A 22,390-nucleotide genomic window follows, 5' to 3' on the forward strand; every position below is an offset into this window, starting at 1 on the left:
CACCCAGTGGTATTCTTGCATTACGGTGTAAGGAGAGTGTGCGAAGGGCAGACAAAAAGCACATTGCCTAATGCAAAACCACCAGGAGCAGCTTACATTGGCAGAGAAGCTGCGGCAGTCACCCCTGGAAACAGCAGCCTGGTACCTCGCCATCCGCTCCTTCAAGGACACCACCTCCTGGAGGTCTGACACACCCTCGCTCTGTGCAGCACTGTCTTCTGCAAACCCACTGGCAGGCTTATTAGGGCCAATGGTCACTGCAAACAAATGTAGCACGCTCAGATATGTGTTTCAGGCTTTGAAAAGAAAATACCATCACCTTATGAACAGTAAAGGCATTTAAAATATCTGCTCTCATAAAACAGACTGCATCATTTCACAACACTGTATTTGCAATGTTCCACAGTCTCCCTCTTTTCTTCAGGCTTTCAAGCAAAGCTACAAAATGCCTCTACAGAAGCATATGCTTATGAGAACATCAAACAAAAATATTGTCTCTCCTCCTACTCCTGTGATTATTCTGATGAAAGACAGTGATTTATTAAGAGCTTCATGATGTTAATAATGAACATTCCTGAGGCACCGTGGGTTGAATTTAGGTTAAATGCAGTAAGAGCATTTTCTCATTTGCTTCTCTTGTTTAACAACCTCATGATGTAGGTGCTATTATTTTCTAAAATTTATAGATAAGAAAATGGAGAGTCACAGTGGTTAAAAAACTTTCCCATGATCACGCAATTACTTAGAGGCAGATGTGATGGGTGGACCAAATCTTTAGAATGTCTAAAAATTGCTCTTTGCTTGTCTCCCCACCCCTAACACTCAGGAGATGGATCTAGCCAAAATAAGCGATTGCCATGAGAATTATAGACTGTGGATTTATTTCCTTTATTCATAGAGACCTGTAATACATGAGAAAGAAATAATAGTACTGTTAGAAAAAGCTTTGTCAGTCACCCATTTCAGATGGCCTGATATTTCCCCATTTAAGCCATCTACTTGACAAAAATACAGGGTAACAGGAATTACATATTTGGAAACAGAGCAAAAGACTGATTGCATGATCACAGAATAACAGTTGTCAGAAACAGAAAGGTCCTAAATATCATATAGTCTTACCTAATCTAACAAGCTCCTTTTTGGCATAGGAAAACATGTCTAAATGTTTCCTTATGTGAAAGGAAGACAAGGGCTCTCCGTGGTTATGTGATTCTCCACGGTTTTTTAGTTATATGTGCCAGAGCAGGTCTCAAAACTAGATTTTCGTATTTAATCTAGTGTTCTTTGTTTGATGGTTTACTATTCACTGTTAAAGAGCTCTAATTCCAAAATCATTGCAAGGGTTTTTTATGGGACCAATCAGTGTATATATACGTACACATATATACACATGCATATGCATGGATGCATATATATTCATTACTCATTCATGCACCCCCTGCCTTTCATCTTAGGGCTGGTATTTTCTGGAGCTCGTAGAACAGAGCTCATTGGTATACTTTATTTGGATTGGTTTGATTTCATCACTGTAAACCATGGCCCAAACAATCCCAGGTAACAGATAACCAAGCTGTTTCTTTTCTTTTCTATTCTTCATACCTCCTCCCCCAGCTCCCACATTGAACCATCTTATAGAATCCTTTTGTTTAAGGTTTATGTATACAATAGCAGTTGAGAGCAACCTATGTGATCAGAAAAAATTAAAAATCGTTTGTGTTTTGGCTCCCTGAGTATCTGGTTTTCCACAGAGACTTCTTATTCAAATAAACATTTTCATATATTTCAGTTAAAATTGTAAATATGTTTTACTTAAAATGCTTTCAAAAATACAAAATATACAGGAATACAAAGTTGTGATTATGAATGCTATGATTGTACAACACTGATTTGTTCATAACAAATGTCAGTTATTTTTGAAATTCACCTGTCATTCAAAACCTCACATTCATACAAAAGTATATTCCTTCAGTTGATTCCGATAAGAAGACATTCTCCCATACCACTGAAAGTCTTTCACATGATAAAGAAAATACATCTCTATTTTCCCCTGTGGATTATCTATCTGCACAGACGAATTCAGTTTATATTCAACTGTACTATTACTTTGTTGTGAATGATTACTATATAGATTTTATTGAACATGACTCCCTAAAGTTTTTCCACATTAACACCCAAATTTCATTTTGTGTATTATTCATAAAAGATGTCATTCTTTTATTTATCTTAACAGAAAGTCACAGTTTATTTTTGCTAAAATTTACAGATGGTATTTACTTTTCAAATATTTGAGTTTTATCATTTTTCATCCTACTGCGAAATGCCCAAGACTAATGGTCAGGAAATCAGTGACCTGATTATTAAGAAATTTGTATTCCATTGCCTTATGGCCTTTCATTTTGATCACAGACAAGACACTACATTTTAATCTCTCCATTTCTCCTTCCTATCTGTAACTTTGCCCACACAGGTAGTCATGGAGTAGAAAACTTACTTGAGTTAACAAACCGTGTCCATATTGTTTCCTAACCTTCTAAGTTAATACCTATCAATTTCTTCATCTGAAAAACAAGGTGATGCTTCCTGCCCAGTGTACTATAAGGCAGTGTTTCCGTCTGCTCCTATCTTGAAACTGATGACAGTGGATGTAACTTTTTAAGGTTGAAAAGACAGCTTCTTTCCTAGGGATAAGTGAGGAAAAAAATGGGGACATTTGTCCCCTGATCTCCTACTGTGCTATTTCAGAAGGCTTGAATGCAATTGAGATTGGAGAACAGTGTAAAATGAGTTTAGGGAACCTTTAAAGAGAGAGGTGACAAAGAAGAACAAATAAAGATGCTCTTGTCACAAAACACCTATGGAAATATAGGGGGAAATGTGCATACCTGTAAGTATGTAAATCAGACTATGTAAGAACACGCCATAAGGCTAAAGTGGTCTGTGAAAAAGGAAGGGAAAAAACAAACTTTTCAAACGACTATTTCTGTTAGAAGGCATTATAAATATTAAGATCACAAAATCATTGTACTAGAAGTGACTTGTCTCTGGGGCTTAGTGGTAATTCATTGTGCAGATGAGTATGAAAATCCAAAGAAGTTCAGTGAATTTTCCCAAATCTCCAGAGTTAATGGCATAGCTGGACATAGACTCCATTGCACCCTAAATATTGAATGTTTTCTTTTGTTTGCTGATGAGAAAATAATTGCTAATCTACCCCAAATATTCATTCTTTGCATAATAGAATAAATCCTATAAAGCAGAAAGAACATATAATAAGTAAGAACTTTGGAAGAAAACAAAACACAAAAAATTATGAGGTGTTACCATGAAAACTATAACACACCAAGGATAAGAATGTCTTTTATAAGAATTCTGAGGTTCTTAGGAAAAATACTTATGTTATTATTTTTTGTAATATACCACAGATAGATCCACTTTCTATTTTCTTAAATCACGAGACTTAAATCATGTGGCTACAGATCTATTTTCTCACTCTCCAAACATGCGCTTTTCCTCTGCAGTTTTTATTTATTTATTTTTTTTAATTTTTTTTTCAACGTTTTTTTTTTTTATTATTTATTTTTGGGACAGAGAGAGACAGAGCATGAATGGGGTAGGGGCAGACAGAGAGGGAGGCACAGAATCGGAAACAGGCTCCAGGCTCCGAGCCATCAGCCCAGAGCCTGACGTGGGGCTCGAACTCACGGACCGCGAGATCGTGACCTGGCTGAAGTCGGACGCTTAACCGACTGCGCCACCCAGGCGCCCCTCCTCTGCAGTTTTTAAAAACAAAGTGACTAAATCAATCAACCAATAAAATTTGCCCAGTTACAGAACTTGTCATGTCTTCTTGAATTCTACTTTATATGGTAAGTCCGTGTTTAAAGCACTAAAAAAAAGCAAAGTAGTACAATATAAGATAGAATGCTCTTCCTTTCTTGACCAATTAGTCACATGCCTGTAGTCAGTCACAGAAGGATGACTATGCATCCTTGGCATCCTATGCATCCTGTGTTTCCTTGGAGTAAAATAATAGCTTTAAGAAGTCAGATGTAGAAAACAATGAGAAATAGTCAATGTAATTAATACAATCTTGGATTTTCTTCTAATTTCACAGCTTCTATTATTAGTGAAAGAATTCTTAGAAATATGCACAGGCTAGTATTAACAGACATTTCAAAAGGGCCATTGTTACACTTATTATAAACCATTCTTCTAACCAGCTGTTCAGGAAATTTTAAATTTGGAATTCTGTGGTTTATAAAAGGATATGCTCGCTCTTACAACATTAACAAATAACAAATCTATCTTCATTTCCCATTAAATAATTGTCTAAAATCTGAAGTAACAAGTTATATATATAAACCTAAAATCTTCAAAGAGTAAGAACTTGGAGATAAAGGTCAATGGTTTGATACATAGTGCTGGGATCAGTGTGTTGCTCAAAAATATGGTCAAAGTCAGAAAAATGTCTATTCAGAAATACCCAATGTGGCACAGTTCGCAAAGCCAAGTGCTTTGTCATGATCTTATTTCTAAAGCAAGATTCCATCTCAGCACATTTTCTAAATGTAATATTTCTTCTTCCTGTCAAAATATGAGAGGTACATTCCTAAACTGTAGTGGTGGATCAAGTTTTATGGAAAGGATGACCATGTTATGATACTATAATGGATATAATTGGATAAAAGATAGATATAAACACCAGATGCTTCAAAACTGGCTTGCACAGGGGCGCCTGGGTGGCGCAGTCGGTTAGGCGTCCGACTTCAGCCAGGTCACGATCTCGCGGTCCGTGAGTTCGAGCCCCGCGTCGGGCTCTGGGCTGATGGCTCAGAGCCTGGAGCCTGCTTCGGATTCTGTGTCTCCCTCTCTCTCTGACCCTCCCCCGTTCATGCTCTGTCTCTCTCTGTCCCAAAAATAAATAAACGTTGAAAAAAAAAAAAAAAAAAAAAAAAAAACTGGCTTGCACAAATACCGTTTAAATTTTTGTGAGTCACCTTATTTCTTTTCCCTTTTGCCTACCCAATATGGGTTACGTGGAAGTCTGTAGAATAAAGTTTAAGATACTTTGGCCTCTGTATTTCACTGACAGACCAGTTGCTGGTGTTATGAAACTCATATTAGCTGTGTCTGATTTAAAGGAGGCACCTGGCTGAGGTAAAATCAGAAGAAAAGAAAGCTGTCAGAGATGAGAAAAGAACCAGAGGTATTAAAGTGTTTAGAAGAATTAAAACACACACTGAAGGCAGTAAATAGAATAATATATGCTATAGCAATGTGAAAGGAGATTCCAGAGAACAGAGAGCAAAATCCAAACCTTACAATTACAGCATTGCAGTGAGAGGCTGGGGGAGTAAGCAGAACATATCATATATATTTGAGGAAAAATTGCTGAAAATAAAAATTTGGGCATAGATTTAAATTATTTACCATAATCCAGAAATAAAATTAAGTTTAAAACACCAATATAACAATAAATCCTTGTAAAACTTGAATGTTTTACAAGGAGAGAGAAAAGTTCTACAATTATCTAGACATGTGAAGAGTTTCTGTGGTGAAAAAACAAAATTCAGACATCCTTAGATGCCCCCTTTATAACACTAAACACTAAAATCAGTTAGAAAATTGGATACTGGTTACTGAAATTTTAGTTCTGTGAGCTCAAGTCTATATGAATCCACTTTGGTACTCATGTGAGACATCAACACAAAGTCAAACACAGTCCATGTGACAAAAGTCAGTCAGAAAGAAAGGGTTTTACCATATAATACCTAAACAAGAAGGTAGAAATAAGATCAGATATAACAGTCATGAAAATAAACACAGGTCAAATGCCATACCAAAAGACAAACAAATAAATCCAACCATATGCCGCTCACAGGAAATAAACCTAAAACAAGACACAACATTTAAAAAGAAAATATTGGGCAAAAATGTAACAGGCAAATATAAAATGAAGAATAGTCATCATGGCTATATTCCTTTCGTGCAAAATAACATTAAAGACAAAGTGTACTAAATGAGATAGAGGGCCATTCAACAGATAGAAGATACTAATCCCACTGTGAAGCTGTAACCCTATAGGCCTCTATATGCTGACTAGCATAGTACAACAACATATAAACACCATCAGTAATAAGAAAAAGGGGAGCTTTATGGGAATCTAATTGCTGTGGGTGACATTCACATATCTCCCTCCATCTTTGCCATATGAAATTTCAAAAGGAAATGATTTGCATTATATAATTAGGAAGGCTTATTTTAATATATTTACTCATTATCATTAAACAACTATCAGTTATCTACAGTAAGCATACAATACATTCACAATGCACCTTTCAATCTAGTTGGAAAGAAAGGCAGGAAATTATAACCCAAGAGTTAATAGGTTTGTACCAGCTAAGTTGGGAGCCTACGGGAGAGGACATAATCCACTCGGGTGTATCAATAAGCAGGTGTCAGGGCAAGCATCCTCAGAAGGGGGACATCTGCCCTGAAACATGAAGGAGCTGGCCATGTGACTATGTGGAAGAACAAAAGGGAGGAGACAGCAGCATTACCAATGAATCATGTTGGGGAAACTGGGTAATGATTTTGTGGAAAGCATCAAACAGTTCCTCATGTCACAGCATGTTACAGAGTATTAGGTGGAGTTAAGAGTTAGACGGTTTTTAAAATGATAAAAAATCTTTAGAGAAGTAGCAAATGATTTCAGTTGGACTTTCTAAGCATAAAAAATTTAAAGTAAAAAATCTTTGAGTGGCTCAGTCGGTTAGGCGTCTGACTCTTGATTTAGCTCAGGTCACCAACTCATGGTTTGTGGGATCAAGCCCCCATGGGGCTCTGCACTGACAACGTGAAGCCTGCTTGGGATTCTCTCCCTCTCTCTCTCTGATCCTCCCTGGCTTCCACATGCTCTTTCTCTCTCAAAATAAATAAACAAAAAAAATCTTTTAAACAAAAATAATTATAAGACAAAAGGAAAAGTGGAGGGGCAATTGTAATAAATAAGCTAAAAGTGTTACTTTTTCAATAAAGTACACTGACAAGTCAGAAACAAAATTGTAGACATGACTGAAAATAAAGGCCTCAAAAGAATGATTCACAAATAAAAAATGATAGCAAATATGTATGAAATGGTTTCTATGTGTCAGACATTAATCCATTTAGTGCTCTCAACCACCCTATGAAGTAGAGACTATTTTTATTTTTTATCTCCGTTTTACAGATAAGGAAACAGAGACACAGGAAGCTTGCAAAACTTGCTCAAGATAGGTGGCTGGTGAATTTCAGAGCTGGAAGGGGAAGCCAGGCAGTCTGGCTCTAGGTTCTGTGACTTTACAATCTGTGCTACTTCTCAAGGAATACACGTGTCCAAAAACCAAAACCAAACCCAAACACTCACCTTCCCAGTAAACAGATGAAGCGAACTTCAAACAACAAGGAGACTGTTCTGTCATGAACTGACTCCTATTGCGAATATAATAAAAACATATAAAAACTAGTCCCAGAGAGCTAACCCAGTATATAATTATGACTCAAAAGAAATTCCAAGTTTTAATAGTAATTTGAACTCTTAAGCAAATAAACAAGAAGTTAATTTTTTTTTTCTTTGCAGTTGTCTAAAGTCAATCCAATAAATCTTTATTTAGTCCAAACTAAGAGCCAGGAAGAAAGTGAGCTGGTGGGCCACAAAAAAGCCCACAAAGCTGGTGCAAACACAGATATCAGCTTCAATAAGGCAAACACACTTTCAGTGATGCATCAATAGCCTTCCTGCTGTATTTTGGATGCGTTATAAAGAAGTCAACTGTTTAGTACTTGGAAAATTGATTTAGAACTAAATTGGGAGAGTGATGAACTAACTTCTATCAAATCTAAACATATGATCTATAATCCAGCTCAGACTCATGTACAGGATATCATACTGATGGACACAGCACAGGCTCACAGCCATTAGCATGAATAAGTTTTCTGTAATTCTCAATATTTGCATATCCCTCAGCTAATAATAAAATTCATCTCTTTTAAACATTCATATTGCTGCTGCCAAGTCAAATTTGTAATCAATTTGAGTTTTATATATTTTACCCTCATTTGAATATTATAAAACCAAGAAGTAGATGGAGAATAAAATGAAAGAGCAAATGTACAGCACAATCTTGCATTAATTTATAGTTCTTAAAAAAATACATGGAGAGGAAGGGCAAGGAGTAAAACGAGTGAAAGTGTGTGCCATGACAGCACAAAAACTGTACTGTGGCATCCATCCAGTATATGAGCAGAGTGAACCAGATTCCATTTTTAAAACTAGCCTCCGTATGGTCCTATTCCCTCCAAATGCACTGTGTTGTTGTGTATACACTTGTCACCTTCCCCCAAGTTTTTCATTCATCCGAGTTCATTTGATTACCATGCTTTATACATTAACAAAAACAGATAATCTCTCAGGGTAAGAAAAAGAATTAGTTTTTGCCTCCTTACTAACCCTTCCACCCTTCCCTAACCAGTACTCTCCTAGTTCACCAGATACTGGAAGAGATCCTGTATATCCAGTTGCCTGTGAGAGGAAGACAAGATTCAGCAATGTTATAAAGCAAAATATTGGTCCTCCAACAATGTTCACATACTAATCCCCAGAATCTGTGAATGTGTTATTCTACATGGCAAAGGGGACTTTGTGGATGTGATTAAGTTAAGAGTTTTGAGATGGGGAGATTATCCTGGATTATCCAGGTGGGTTCCACATAGTCCCAAGGGTTCTCATAAGTTAAAGAGAGACGCAAGAAAGTCAATCAGAAAGGAAAGGTGATGACAGAAGCAGAGGTAGGGTTGAGAGAGAGGGGGTGAGGGGGGCAGTGCAGATTGTACATTACTGGCTTTGAAAGTAGAGGACATGCGTTAATGAATGTCGGCAGCTTCTAGAGGCTAGAAAAGGCAAGAAAACAGATCCCTCCACTCCCCTGGACCTTTTGGGAGGAGCTTGCCCCAGCCAACACCTTCACTTTGGCCCAGTGAAACCCATTTTGGATTTTGGAGCTCCAGAACAATAATATAACAAATTTGTGCCATTGTAAATTACTACTTTTGTGGTAATTTGTTACAGCAGCAATAGGAAGCTAATGGAAGCATCCACTCTACACGTACATACACCTGTCCATGTCAGAATTTACTACATGGTAGATTCTTTCTAAACATCTTTATTTATTTATTTATTTTTTTAATTTGAGAGAGAGAGAGAGAGAGAGAGAGAGAGAGAGAGAGAGCGCACATGAATGGGGGGAGAGTGCAGAGGGAGAGAGAGAATCCCAAGCAGGCTCCATGCTCAGTGTGGAGCCCAACGCAGGGCTCAATCCCACACCCCTGGAATCATGACCTGAGCTAAATCAAGAGTCAGATGCTCAACCAACTGAGCCACCCAGGCACTCCAGTAGATCCTTTTTAAGTCATATTTTAGTTCCAGGTCCCCCAAATCACACAGATTTATATACACAAATCACCTTGTGATAGAAACATCTTTGAAGTTATTCTTCATGCCCCAAAGAAGAAATGCCCATCTACTTATAGATAAGACTAAGTTTAAATGTCCATTTAGATTTTAATCTCTCTGAGTAAAAGAACTGCCCTTTCTAATTGTAGTAATGTATTATCATATAGACTTGTCCTGTTTTGTGCAGCTCCTAGCGTCTCACAAGAAGTACTTCTGGTACTAAAGCAGTTAAGAACAAATAGAATTTAGTCAGAAATTAGATAATTATTAGTACAGTAATATTGCCAGTTTTGGGTATATTTGGACATTTAATCATATGGCTATTAAATATTTCAAACTAATTGCTTAGTGTAGTTAAAGAATTGCCCTGTTAAAAAATCAATAATTGAATAAAATGACTTAAATTTCTTTGAAATGGTCAAATAAATTAGAACCATTAAATGCCTATCAATGGTGCATAGTTTTACAACTTAGGTCTCATGTTAGACATTTCCCTAGCATAATCAAACGTATATTGTATTATAACAATGATAACTGCCTGTTAATGAGTATTGATTATGTGGTAAGCATTTTGCACGTATTCTTATACACCTACATTTTACATCTAATTCTTATAGCGACCGTATCTGATCGGTGGTATTATTTCCATTCAACTGATGAAGAAAGTAACATTTAAAAGATAAAATCATCTAGTAAGTGGCTGAGCCTGGAATTGAGTTCAAGTATTTCTGAACTACCTGTTCAACTCTACACAGTCTCTCATGTAAATATTTTTAATTAAAATATAACATTTTATTATAAAATACATTTTAATTAAGGCTATGAATCCTTTCTGCTTCCTAAACATCTATACACAAATCCTTTCTAAACATTTATTTTAGTGCATGTAGGGATAAGTCAAGGGGAAACCAATAAAGTTGAATTTCTATGACTCTAATTGGTTCTTTTTTCATCCTTATAAGCTTGGGTTTAGAATTAGAAATCGAAGTGTATTCCTCAATTATATTTCTTTGGTCACTACAGAGATCAAACTTGAGATGGGGTTAGGTATCGATCCACGCAAACAGGGAAATGACAGACTTGACTACAAGGGAAGAGAAATGCAAAGCAAGGGCCACTGCTCTAATTTTCTCTTGATCAATTCTGCTCCAGGGCATGGCAGGTGGTGTCCTGCTTCCACCACAGTGTCCTCTTGTTTGAATCTGCATCCCAAGTATACAATAAAAGTATCTGATAAACTCTCTTCCTAAGGCTTTAGTCATGCAGTTAGTAAACATCTACCACCCATCTACCATGAGCCAAGCACAGTGCTCAAGGCTGGGCATGACCTAATCACCATTATATTCAGTCCTGCTCTACTTGAAGAGAGAAGAAAAGAAAAAAAAACCAGAGAGCTTCTCAGGAAATACAGTATTCTAAGAAGTGTTGATTTGGCCTTATCTCTAAAAACAGCAATACAACAGGTTGCATCATTTCAACATGCTGACTTCTGAATAAAACCAGCTCCCAGATGGCTCAGCCTGCTAAGGAAGCTGGCTTGACTGAAGACACACCAAATGTAGTTCTCTTTAGGTGGGGAATCTTGAGGAACTTGGTGGCACACACTCCACATCCCCACCCCCAAAACCATATTTGTTTATATGGAGATGACATAAGATGGATCAAGCTCAATCCTATTTGATGGGGTTAAAGAGCCACTTGTAGCCCACCACAGGCTCAATTTCCCTTTAGATTTCCCCCACTTAACCTGGGCAGTGAGTAGCTCCCTCCACTGTGCTCTCCCACCACTTAAAAATTACACTTCGATTTGCATGACATTACATTTTAGTGTATCTTTGAAGTTCCTCTGCCTGCCATATCCCCGCCCACCCTCCCACCTCCCACTGGGCTTCTGTCACCTTCCACCAACATGCAAGTTCCCCCAGCACAGGACAGAGCTAAGTTAATTTTGTAAACCTGTTTTACTCCAGGTTCTGTCTTGGGCTCTTATCCATCAGGAGGCAGACCCACACGCAGATCAACCATCCACTCTGGACCCAGAGGGCCCAATATTATTCTATCTCTGACATTCACTTTTGACTTTAAGCAAATTGCTTAACTTTTCTAAGCCTCTTTCTTCTTCCCTCTATCATGGGAATGATAACAGAACCTAGTGATTGCCTGTGAGGACTGAAGGAGATCTTATAAAGTAGTTTACATAATATCTTGCACACAGTAAATAATAAATGGTCACTAGCTGCCAGTCACCCTAGGTGTTATTATATCTCCTGCATGTAACTATGCAGGTAATCTGAGCTGGTACAAGTCTAAGAATAATAACAGTTATGAAATTTCCCAAGGATCAAACCTATAAGGAGAAAGGATAGGACTTGACTCTGATCCACCTAAATCTAAAGCCTTCTGTAAGGATATTCCATTCCTCTTTATAAACCTGGTATCTACCACGTTTCCTGAAACAAAGAGAGCACAGTAAATCATGAAGGAATGGAACTACATGATGAGATTCAAGCAAAGAAGATGGCATAGCCCTACTCATATGGCCACAGGCATGGAGAAAATATGTAAAGGAGAAGAAATTACTAACTCAATGAATATGATATTCAAACTGTATCTTGACACTAGCTCATGAACTGGTTCACCAGCAAGCAACAAGGCAGTCCTCTGAAAACGTAAAGCTCATGAAAACCACCCTTGTATACAGATCAACTGTTTCCTCCCAAAAAAACATTCCCCACATTCTCCCCTCTTCTACGTAATTTAGGTAAAGCCATGAAACCATCAGTCAGTTATTTAACATTTTTCATTTCCCTATGCAACTTCTGAACGGTTTGCATGGTGCAGTGAGCCATGGTCTGGACCAGCCAGGTGGTGAGGATGCAGCCACTCCCTGAGTCTCTGCTGCCCTGTGGCTGCCTGCTACAGGCAAGGAGAAGGGTCTTGGATTTTTCTCACCTGTGATCCATTACACTGTTGCTCTGCTAGGTAACTTTGCCTTGCTATGTACCTCTACTAAATACCTCTACTAAGTACCTTTATTTAGGTGTTAAATAACCCCTAAATAGAGGTGTTGCTATATTCATTTAATCTGAATGTAGGTATTCTTCCTACTTGAGTATTCCTTTTATTTAAATTGAATTCCATCCTTTTCTTCCAAAAGTCTCTATTGCAGAAAATCCCCAAATTTCATGTCATTCTACATTATTCCATGTCTGCTTGAATTGCTACCTTTTTGATACAACTTTTCCTCACTATTTTCTAAAGTACTCCTTTTTTATTCCCACTGCTTCATTACTGCTTTTCCTTTTCACAAACTCCCTGTGATTGCCCATCTCCAAATCTCCTTTACGTGTGGCTCGTTTACTAGTGGGCAGTACCTTTGAAGAGAATATCTTCCATCTTCTTTCTGGTTGTTTTGTTTTGTTTTGTTTTTTTGTTTGTTTGTTTTAGTTAGGCTAGAACTTGAAAAATGGCAAGCAAATGTAATCACTTCTTAACCACAGAGAGATAGTCATCAAAGTCAGTCTGTGATTAGCAGCAAATGTGTGTGCCTCTGAAAGGCAATGCAGGAACAGACTAGTTAACATGTCCATCAGCACCTCTAAAACTGTCAGGACCTCCAGATTACACAAAGTGACTTCATTCTGAGGTCAGAGCAATTTGTTGGTAGATGGAGATGAGTCATGCATACTAGCTGAGAATCTGTCTTCCCTAAAATGGTCCATTTTTTCTCTCATTGGTTTTGTAAAAATCCATATGAAGCTAGTTCATGTATACTGAACTGTTTTGTTGAGTTCCAAGTATGTTGAGGGCACTCAACAGGTCAAAAAATGAGCCACAGTAATATAATGGAGATGCTGAACCTTTACTAATTTGCAGCTTTGAGAAACATCCTGTGGTGTGCCCATCTTTAAGTGGTTTGTTTGTAGGAGGCAGAGGTAGGGAAGTTAATTACTTCCCGACTATGACTTTAACTCATTTCTGTGCTAGTTGCATTCTGGAACAGCCAGAGGTTTCTGGATCTGTTTTTAGGAATTCCCCGATACTTCGCCCTCTTTCTAACTCTCACCTCTCTTCTAAGGTTAGCATGTGACAAAGGATATTAAAAGAAAGCCCAAATCATCAAATTCTGACTCTCACCAATTTAGACAACTGATGCTGTGGCAGCTTTTCTCCTACTAATCACCCTTTTCCTTTGAGTAATAAAATATATTTAAGCCTTTGTCTTACAGAAATTTAGTCTCCAAATTTACACCAACTCTTTTCAATGACCTTAAGGAAGTCTTTGTTTAAAAGTGCTTTCTCTGCCTAAGTCTACAAACTACACTATCCTTTGATATGTTATTTTTTCTTTTAAAACTAATGGCCGATAGGCTTGATCAAAAAAGGGAAACCACACTAATTCTACGTACTTTCTTTACTGAACATTATTTGGAAAAGCTAAGCAGTCGAGGGAAAAGAGAAAATGCTTCAATAATGTAACATACTGCTTGGTGAATAACTCCTCTGGAAATAAATTCTGTCTTCCAGAGCAGTGATGTTCTTAGAAAAATTCCACTTTCTAAGAAAATGAATACTTTCAAAACGATGTGGGCTTTAATCATTTAACCTTGGGCAAGATGACAAAAATGCTAATGTTCAACAGAAATGTTATGAATCTGGGGCACCTGGGTGGCTCAGTAGGTTAAGTGTGCAACTTCGGCTCAGGTCATCATCTCACAACTTGAGTTTGAGACTCACATCAGGCTCTGTGCTGACAGCTCAGAGCCTGGAGCCTGCTTTGGATTCTGTGTCTCTGTCTCTCTCTGCCCATCCCCCACTTGTGCTCTGTCTCTCTCTCTCAAAAATAAACATTAAAAAAAAGAAATGTTATGAATCCATGTTTTTCTTACAAAAGCTATAGGTTCTACTAATGTGCTCTAAATTGAAAGGTAATTTGCATCTTGTTCAAATGTTTGTATCATAACAACTACTTTCTCATTACTGTCCCTATAATTGTAGGGGGCGCTAAAAATGCTCTATATATTTTGAACAGTCTTTTAAATATAGAACAGGGATGTTTATAAAGTGTAATAATTTTAATGTATCAAAACTTTGAATCGGTCGGGTCCTAGGTTATTCTGTCACCAACAATTAACGTGACCTACATGCCCTTTGCATATAAATGTGGACTGTAACTTCAAAAGAAAAAGATGATGTCAGTTTCCTAATGATATGCAGGTACTAGGGACAGTCCAAAGAGGGGAAGTAATTTAATAGTCTGCCCTGCTTAAGTACACATGAAGTACATAGTTAGTCAGTCTCATCATCCCTTAATTTATTTATACTTATTTATCTTTAAAAATTTGGCATTGGCATTTGTTTCTTTTCCCTTAGAGTCAAAACCTAATCCTCTAAGTGCACCATAAGTGGAGCAACTCAGTTTATGCTGCTTATTTCGCTCTTGTTTTTAAAGGGTGGAGTGTAAAAATCACTCTTTAAATGTTATCCAGATTAAAACTTGCTCTTTTCTATGCATATTAAAACAGTAACAACAACAAAAAAAAGACAGTAACATCTGTGAACAACAAAGAATTTAATTAAAACTTGCAAACAAAAGATTTCCTAGGCCAATGGTATTTTAGATCAAGCGTAAGAGAAGGTGAGAGGTGGGAAGTTGGGGGGAGTGAATTGTGAGAAGCAATTTTAAAATTATATATTGGGCCTCATTGTAAAATTCCATATGAAGCTTTAAATTGGATTAAGTTCCCCAGACTATTTCTTTTAGACACCAAAAGTCTTGGGCAGATGGACAAGTCATTTCAGCTTAGTGTGACCTGCCACTGTATTAGGACACCTCACCTGATAGGGAAGAACTCAGACTGTAAACTTAAGCAACTCCTTGTTTGTCAGCAATTACTATTTTAAAAATTTTAGACATGTAACCACAACTGCAGGCCATCAACCACTGGCCAGGAGCTCAGCACCGGTTTCCATCTCTTAAGTCTTCTGTTTGCCTGCATAACTGTATCTACCATGATTTCAGTCAGTCTCTCTTAGCTTCATCAGTTTACAAAATGGCCATCACAAAGTGGCCAGAAATGCTCCTATTTGGGAGTAGGAGGAGTCTAAAGCATTTCTAAGAATGATCTGCTTGTGCTTTCTGTAACAATGAGTGGCAGAGCCTTTCCTAACATTCTTGCAGAAGTGGTTATTGCATTTTTATTATTATTCGGAACTAAAATTCCTAGATTCCCAAGACATAAATGGACAGTCGAGATGAAAACAGTTAACTGTTTGTTTTAACGTTTGACATCACAACGTATACACAGTGGATGACCATTAAGCATTTATCAAATGAATTTGTCTTGAAATAATAGTGCAAGATCCAGTGCCCATCTTTCGACAGTTCCTGTTGATAGATTTTGTTACTTTCTCTCTTTTACTTCTTTTTAAAGAGTAGAAAACAAGTTCCTAATTCTGCAACAGAAGATATTTAAGCAGCCTGGAGATGTGAAAGTTGGGATTACAGCTTCCAGGAGGGAGCAAAAATAAACTTCTTGCCTGTGAACCCGTGAGTCTCCCACAATGAAATCCAGCTCATCACCAAAACTGCTCCACAGGACACCACATGAGCAAGTGAAAATTAGAACTGCACAAGAATGTTTGCTTGGAAAGTAAAACCAGTCAACTTTGGGCTTTCTGCCAAATTCAATTTCTGCCAGGAATTCTTCTGTTATTACATATCTGCAGAAAGCAATTAGAAAAATTTTATAGCTAAAAAATTCCAGATATATTTATGTCTCCATCGCAGTTCAGTCCAGAAGAAAAGAACTAGCCTTCTCAGGCCAGAGGGCTAAGAGCAGGATTACAGACAGAACACACAGACACTGATGCACACTCACATTTTTCCTTGGAGGAACATCTAATCACAAGTGGTATCCTATTTGCTTTCTGAGATCTAGGAGAAGGACCTCAGTAGGTATTCAGGGTGTCCCAGTGCACTTCTGAGATGGAAGGTTGCCAAGAAAAGCAGATGTGACAGAAAGCCCTACGTCCCATTCACCAGCAGTGCAGGGCCTGAGGAAAACGTCATAAACCTCACCAAGCCTGACACTTGCCATTACAGAAAGTATCTCAGAAGGAGGAATTAAAAATGTTGATGCTTTGCAGCACGCTCTGCCTTATTCTTTATAAACTGAGCATGGAGTTGGTGAGTAGCTTAGACCAGACGCATCTGCTCTATCATTTTCAGTCTCCTGAAAAATTCCCGACACCCAACCATATCTAGTTTCCTGGGCTCCATCCCCAGTCTTCTGTTTTTGTCTCACCACACACACTCCATCAGCTCTCGGCTTCATCTCTGTTACACCAAGAGCATATCTCTAGTGACTATCTAAGCCCTAATTTTATGTTGTTAAACATTTTAAAATTCAACATAGCCCTTTTCTAAAAAGCATTACTCACAAACCTGTTTCTATTCTCAAATTTTCCAGATGTATATTAGAATAGAGAACATCTGGGGTTCTCGGGAATAATGGTAAATGTGATAAGGAGTCAATATTTATATATTATATATTATGTATTATATATTATATAATGAGAGAGGCATCCTGGGAATGGGAGTACAAATAATACATCAGAGGAAAATGTTGAATTGGTTTCTGGTGAGATAAATTTAGCTCAAGAATGTGGGGACAAATGAAACAGAGAGGGGTCAATGAAAATTCTACTGTTGCAGCTGACAATGGGGCCCCAGTTGAGTGGGCATCAGGTCTAAAGCATGTTTCTTTAAGATCTTAGACCTATCCCTGAAGCCTGGATTCAGGAGCCCTTAACTCCAGGTATCCAACACTCCTGAGTTGTTCCGGGCCTTAGTTTGAAATGCAGGCATGATGTCCATCACAGGCTCCAATCCCACCTTGTTTCTAGTCCTCCTTACTTCTGACCTTGCCATTTCTTTTCCTATTAATAGCTTAGCTACATTCCTCAAATCTGATGCATTGCACGTTTCATTGGCTCGTGATCTTTTGCTTTCTTTTCAGCTATTGGATTCTTGTTGGCCTTTGCTGCTTCAGATTCCCTTTGTAAACAGTCTGGTCCCTACAGCCCCATCTTTCAGTGCCTTCCCCCTCAGTGAGTGTTCTCCTTCCATCTTTACTCAGACACTGCAAGTGGATCCAAGTTATAGAGAGATGAGGCAAAGAAAAGTAGAGAAGCTGAGGGGCAGGATGTGTTGAAGATAGGAAGATTATGCTGAGGGCCAAGATCAGTTTTAGTTGAAAACAGAGAAAACTGTGGTCTAAGAGAATACTTTGAGAGTCCAAGAACTAAGTCAAAGTAATGAAAAGGTCCAGTAAGTGGCTGTGAGCAGCTCTATCAGAAAGGAGACAGAGTCATTAGGGTTGAGGTAGTTGAAGAGTTCGATTTCTTGAAGAAATGTGATGTTGACATCAAGAACAATAGGAAGGTTATTAGTTTCAAGTGTTGGAATTATTATAATAGAAAGAGGGCACTTAATAGCTTTCTACAACTCCAGAGAAGACAGAAATTTAATTTGAGCTGAAAAGTGCATCTCTGAAAGGTAAGGATGACTTTAACAACAGAACAACCTATTAAATCAGGTAGATGATTTTCTCTCTGAAACAGTTTTTAGTGTGGTGTTTTTCTGAATGTTCAGCATCTAGGAAAACTTGGTACCTTATTTTCTTATCTTGCTCTCTGGGAAAGAGATAATGGTTATGTTATACTAGCCTCATATATTAAATAATAATAATAATAACAAAAACAACAGTAACAGCAAAGGCTTATACAACACTTACCATGTACCAGGCACTATTGTAGTCATTTTACAAATATTAATTTATTTAATCCTTAAAACAACCCTATGAAATAGATATTAATAGTGTCTCTACTTTCAGATGAGGAAATAAGCACAAAGATATTAAATAATTTGCCCAAAGCCACCCAGGTGGTAAGTATAAGAGCCAGAATTCAAACCCAGGCAGTCTGGTTCCAAGGTCTGTGTTCAACTAATTAGGGTTCACCTGACAGCATTTTCTGATTTCCCAATAAAGTGTTATCTGGGGTTCATTTGGAACCTCTTTTGGCCCTCAGAGATGGTGTTTTTGTGATTCTGGTAAACTGAAGGCACTGCAATACATCTTAAGGATAATATACTAAGGAATATATTCCAGAGGTCTTTAATGGAAATGAGATTAAAAAAGAAGGAAGAGGAAAGGCAAAGAGAGAGAAAATATTGCATCACTTGAGAAATCTTTCTGATTTCAAGAACTATTCAGATTGATTAAAATGTAAAGATGATATCAAAAATGAAGTTTTACATATCAGCTCCTGGAACTTTTAACATAAATCTACCCAGGGGAGAAGAATCCTGTAGAAAATGTTTATGTTTATTATTATTATTGTTGTTGTTGTTGTCGTAAGGATGTTTGACACTTTCTTGATACAAATGTTTACAAAATTTTGTGTCAGGTTCAATGTTATGCAAAGAGTAAAAAGAAATGTCATTTTGGATGATATTGTGGTTATTGGTTCTTGTCTGAAGACTACTCTTCTTTATTTGAACATCCAAATGCCCTTCAAGAATATGAAATAAATAGAAGACAAATATGGAGACACCAGTAACACCACACTTTATAAAAAATAATATATAGAGATAAATATGAGCATAATGGAACATAATGGAAAGAAATGGTAATAACGTACTATAATGACACAGTCAAGAAACTGGGGCCAGTTGGGTTGAAATGGTGAGGTAAATGAAAAGAGGTGAACACTGAAGCCTGAGGTAATTTATTGCTTCTATTTAAAGGGTGGACTATTAGAAAGTATAAATAGTAGTTTGGGGTTGATAACTGCAATAGCCAGACTAGATCTTTTCAGGAAAAAAAATGTAACTTAAATACAAATACATGCCTTCCTTTCATATTTCATTTCTCTGATATTTTACAGATTCAAAGTTGGGGCTGTTGTCCAGTTCTGGATGACAGATGGATGATGATGCATCCTGAAATTATTCCCACTCCAGAATGAGTCAGTGACTGAAGCAGGAATGCACTAATACAGTTACATTCCTAAAAATACATGATTTTGAGTGCTCTGGGACTCAGAGGGCTAGCATAGTTTCTCCTGAAGAAGGTGGGGCTGTAATGAGCTTCTGTTCCCACTCTGAGCATCTGGAAGGGATCATAGGACAGAAGGAACTAAGCTGGCTGCTGATGGCCGTCACTTGCCCCTTTAGCATCCCTACCTCTAGCCCCTGTATTCTACCTGAAAACTGCTGCTGGGCTTTACCCTCATAGCAAACCAGCAGACTTCCTCCCTGTAGCAGGGAAATATCTTGGGATCCAACAGAAGCAGAGGCAGTGAATTTTATAAAGAGCTTGTAGCTGTAATTGACAACCTTTAATCACGTGAAAAAACTCACTTTATTCTTGTCCCTTCCCAGAAATATTCCAACTCAGCAGTACAACCCTTGTGTGGAGAGTCAAAAATTCTAACTTAGAAAACAGATACATTAAAAGGTGACCCTTAGCTTTACAAAAAGTTTTTCCATTGTCTCCTTCAAGCTTTTATTTACCATTCCCTATGAACCTCGAATTATTTGACAAAAAGGCTTCCTGGCTAGATAAGGTAAAGCTGAGTTCTTATTATGACAGTACTGACTAAAAACAAACAAACAAAATTACCGTAAACAACATAGACAGTGATAAAGCACCTAGGAGGTTATAATGTAATTCATCGGGAAATGGGACTCTACTTATCAAAATGTAACATACATAGCTAAAAAAAACCCAGCCACTTTATAATGTGAATTCTACCTACGTTTTATTTCAATGCAATTAACTTCCTATGAATTAAAAATTACATTAAATGATAATCAAACATTAGTTTATGTTAAACCACATTCATTGAACTTTCAATGAAGAACACTGAGAACATGTTTGGAAATCATTTATAATGCTGGATTTTGCTTGTAAAATTAATGGTGATATGAATTTTTTTTTAGCTCTTCAATGTTGGTAACTACCATGTTGACACATTTAGAAATACACATGCTGATCTATTCAGATTCTTTAGGAAGATGCTATTGGATCTTGTACAAACAGAGATATTTCCCAAAATAAATTCTTTTAATATTATATTTATCTTAAATCATGTGTATGTCTAGAGCAATTTGCAATTACTTACTTTTGAACCATCAGATATATCTAAAGTGTTCAATTCACCAGGCAGCAGGATATATCCTGCATACAATTATAAGAATGTAGAAGACAGATCTACTTGAAGGTCTGCCAAAAAGAGCAGTGAAAAATCATGTGCCAATGACAAGACAGTGGGGGTGAGGGAAGAGTTCTTCTAACACAGAGGATGAGCAAACTTAAATGCTTAGTAAAATTAAAAAATAAAGCCATCATCATATTTTGAATTTTAACTAAATATGTGGACCAGGTCTCCTTTTACACAATTTTTCATAATTTTCTGAGAACAGGAAATGCAAAATAAAAAGCAACAAAAACCTACTGTTGGAAAAAAAGGACTTTATCAGGGTATACCTGGAAAGATATCCCACATCATGGGGGTGGAGTGGGATTGGGTTGATGTTAATGGCATAAAGCTTTGTGGAATGACATACAGCATGAAATAAAAGTCAAAAGAGTTGGTTTCTAGTTCTCTGTGCTTAAGAAGAGTTTACTAATTAATGTTACTTTGCCTCAGTTTTCTTATCTAGAACTTAAAAGTGTTAAACCAATAGTCACTGAGGTTCTTTGTGTCCTCTGTGTAATAAATTCATTTTATTCTTGACAATATTTTAAGAAGTACAGCTACTCTACCAGGAATTTGGATTATCTACTACACTGCTCACTGGCAGATTATTTTTATGCCATCATTTAGGCTCATAAAGAGTCATTAAATATAGCTACACCATCATCTGTTGTATCTAAAGAGATACGAGTAATCGTTGCATTTGCTGACTTTCAATGTTTTCAAGAAAATAAAATCTTTGCTTTTTTCCTTGTCTAATTGTTGTCCTTTGTGCTTTTACTGATTATACTGTACAAAGAAAAAATACTCAGGTTAGTTAAATTTACAAGTGATGGATTCCAATGATTAGGAAAGTATATAGGATAAAAGTTTTACTCTGGAGTTCATAGGTAGCATTTCAAAGGAGAAGAGATTTTGTAGACATATGTGACATAATAAAAAATAAATGTTTAGTCTTTGTCCCTGGCTTCTAGCACACAGATCCTACAACTCTTGGAATCTCTTGGTTGGCAGTGTCTTTGGTATGCTAATGAGATGATTCTGGGTCTTCTGTGGGGGTTGGGGGAAAGTAGAAATGAGTTCTGGATAGGAGCTGATTGCCAGAAAAACTACCTAGTGATTAGAGAGTTGGAACATTCAACCCCACTTCCCACCTTTGAGAAGGGGAGAAGGGCTAGAAATCGAATTTAATAACCAATAACCAATTATTTAGTTAATCATCCTACACAATGACATCTTAATAAAATCCCTAAACAACAGGGTTTGGTGAGCTTCCAAGTGTGTGAATGTGTTGACAGGTATGGAGCCCAGAGAGAGTGTGGTGCTCTATGCCACTGTCTGCTGCCCCACTTTGCCCTATGCATTGCTTCTATTTGGCTGTTCCTGGGTTAGTGGAGAAAGTGGGGGGCAATCTGGGGTCTCCTCTAACTCTGCAAGTTAGTATGAAAACTGATTTAAATTGTATACTGAGTTGGTTTTAGAGAATTGGAGAATTGGTTGGTGTCAGAAAACACCACATATTTGTTGTCAAGAAAAAAAAAACAGTACAATATCTGCACAGTCCTATAAAGACCATGCATCTATATGGAATAAATCAGTGTTCTGCAAAAGTCGTTTCTGAATCAGAACAAGCTG

General features: G+C 37.3%; 1 protein-coding gene across 26 annotated transcripts in view; it reads right to left on the reverse strand.

Annotated features, from left to right (window-relative positions):
* The window catches only part of XIRP2 (xin actin binding repeat containing 2), a 698,239-nt gene that overhangs the window by 49,258 nt on the left and 626,591 nt on the right, over window positions 1-22,390 (reverse strand). For all 26 annotated transcript variants that reach the window (XM_047872634.1, XM_047872633.1, XM_047872623.1 and 23 more), the window contains one exon: window positions 97-257. In XM_047872634.1, coding sequence (XP_047728590.1) covers window positions 97-257 — 161 coding nt within the window. The remainder of the gene's footprint in view (window positions 1-96; window positions 258-22,390) is intronic.

This window comes from Prionailurus viverrinus, chromosome C1 (assembly GCF_022837055.1).
Source record: "Prionailurus viverrinus isolate Anna chromosome C1, UM_Priviv_1.0, whole genome shotgun sequence".
In the NCBI taxonomy this organism is placed as follows: Eukaryota; Metazoa; Chordata; class Mammalia; order Carnivora; family Felidae; genus Prionailurus; species Prionailurus viverrinus.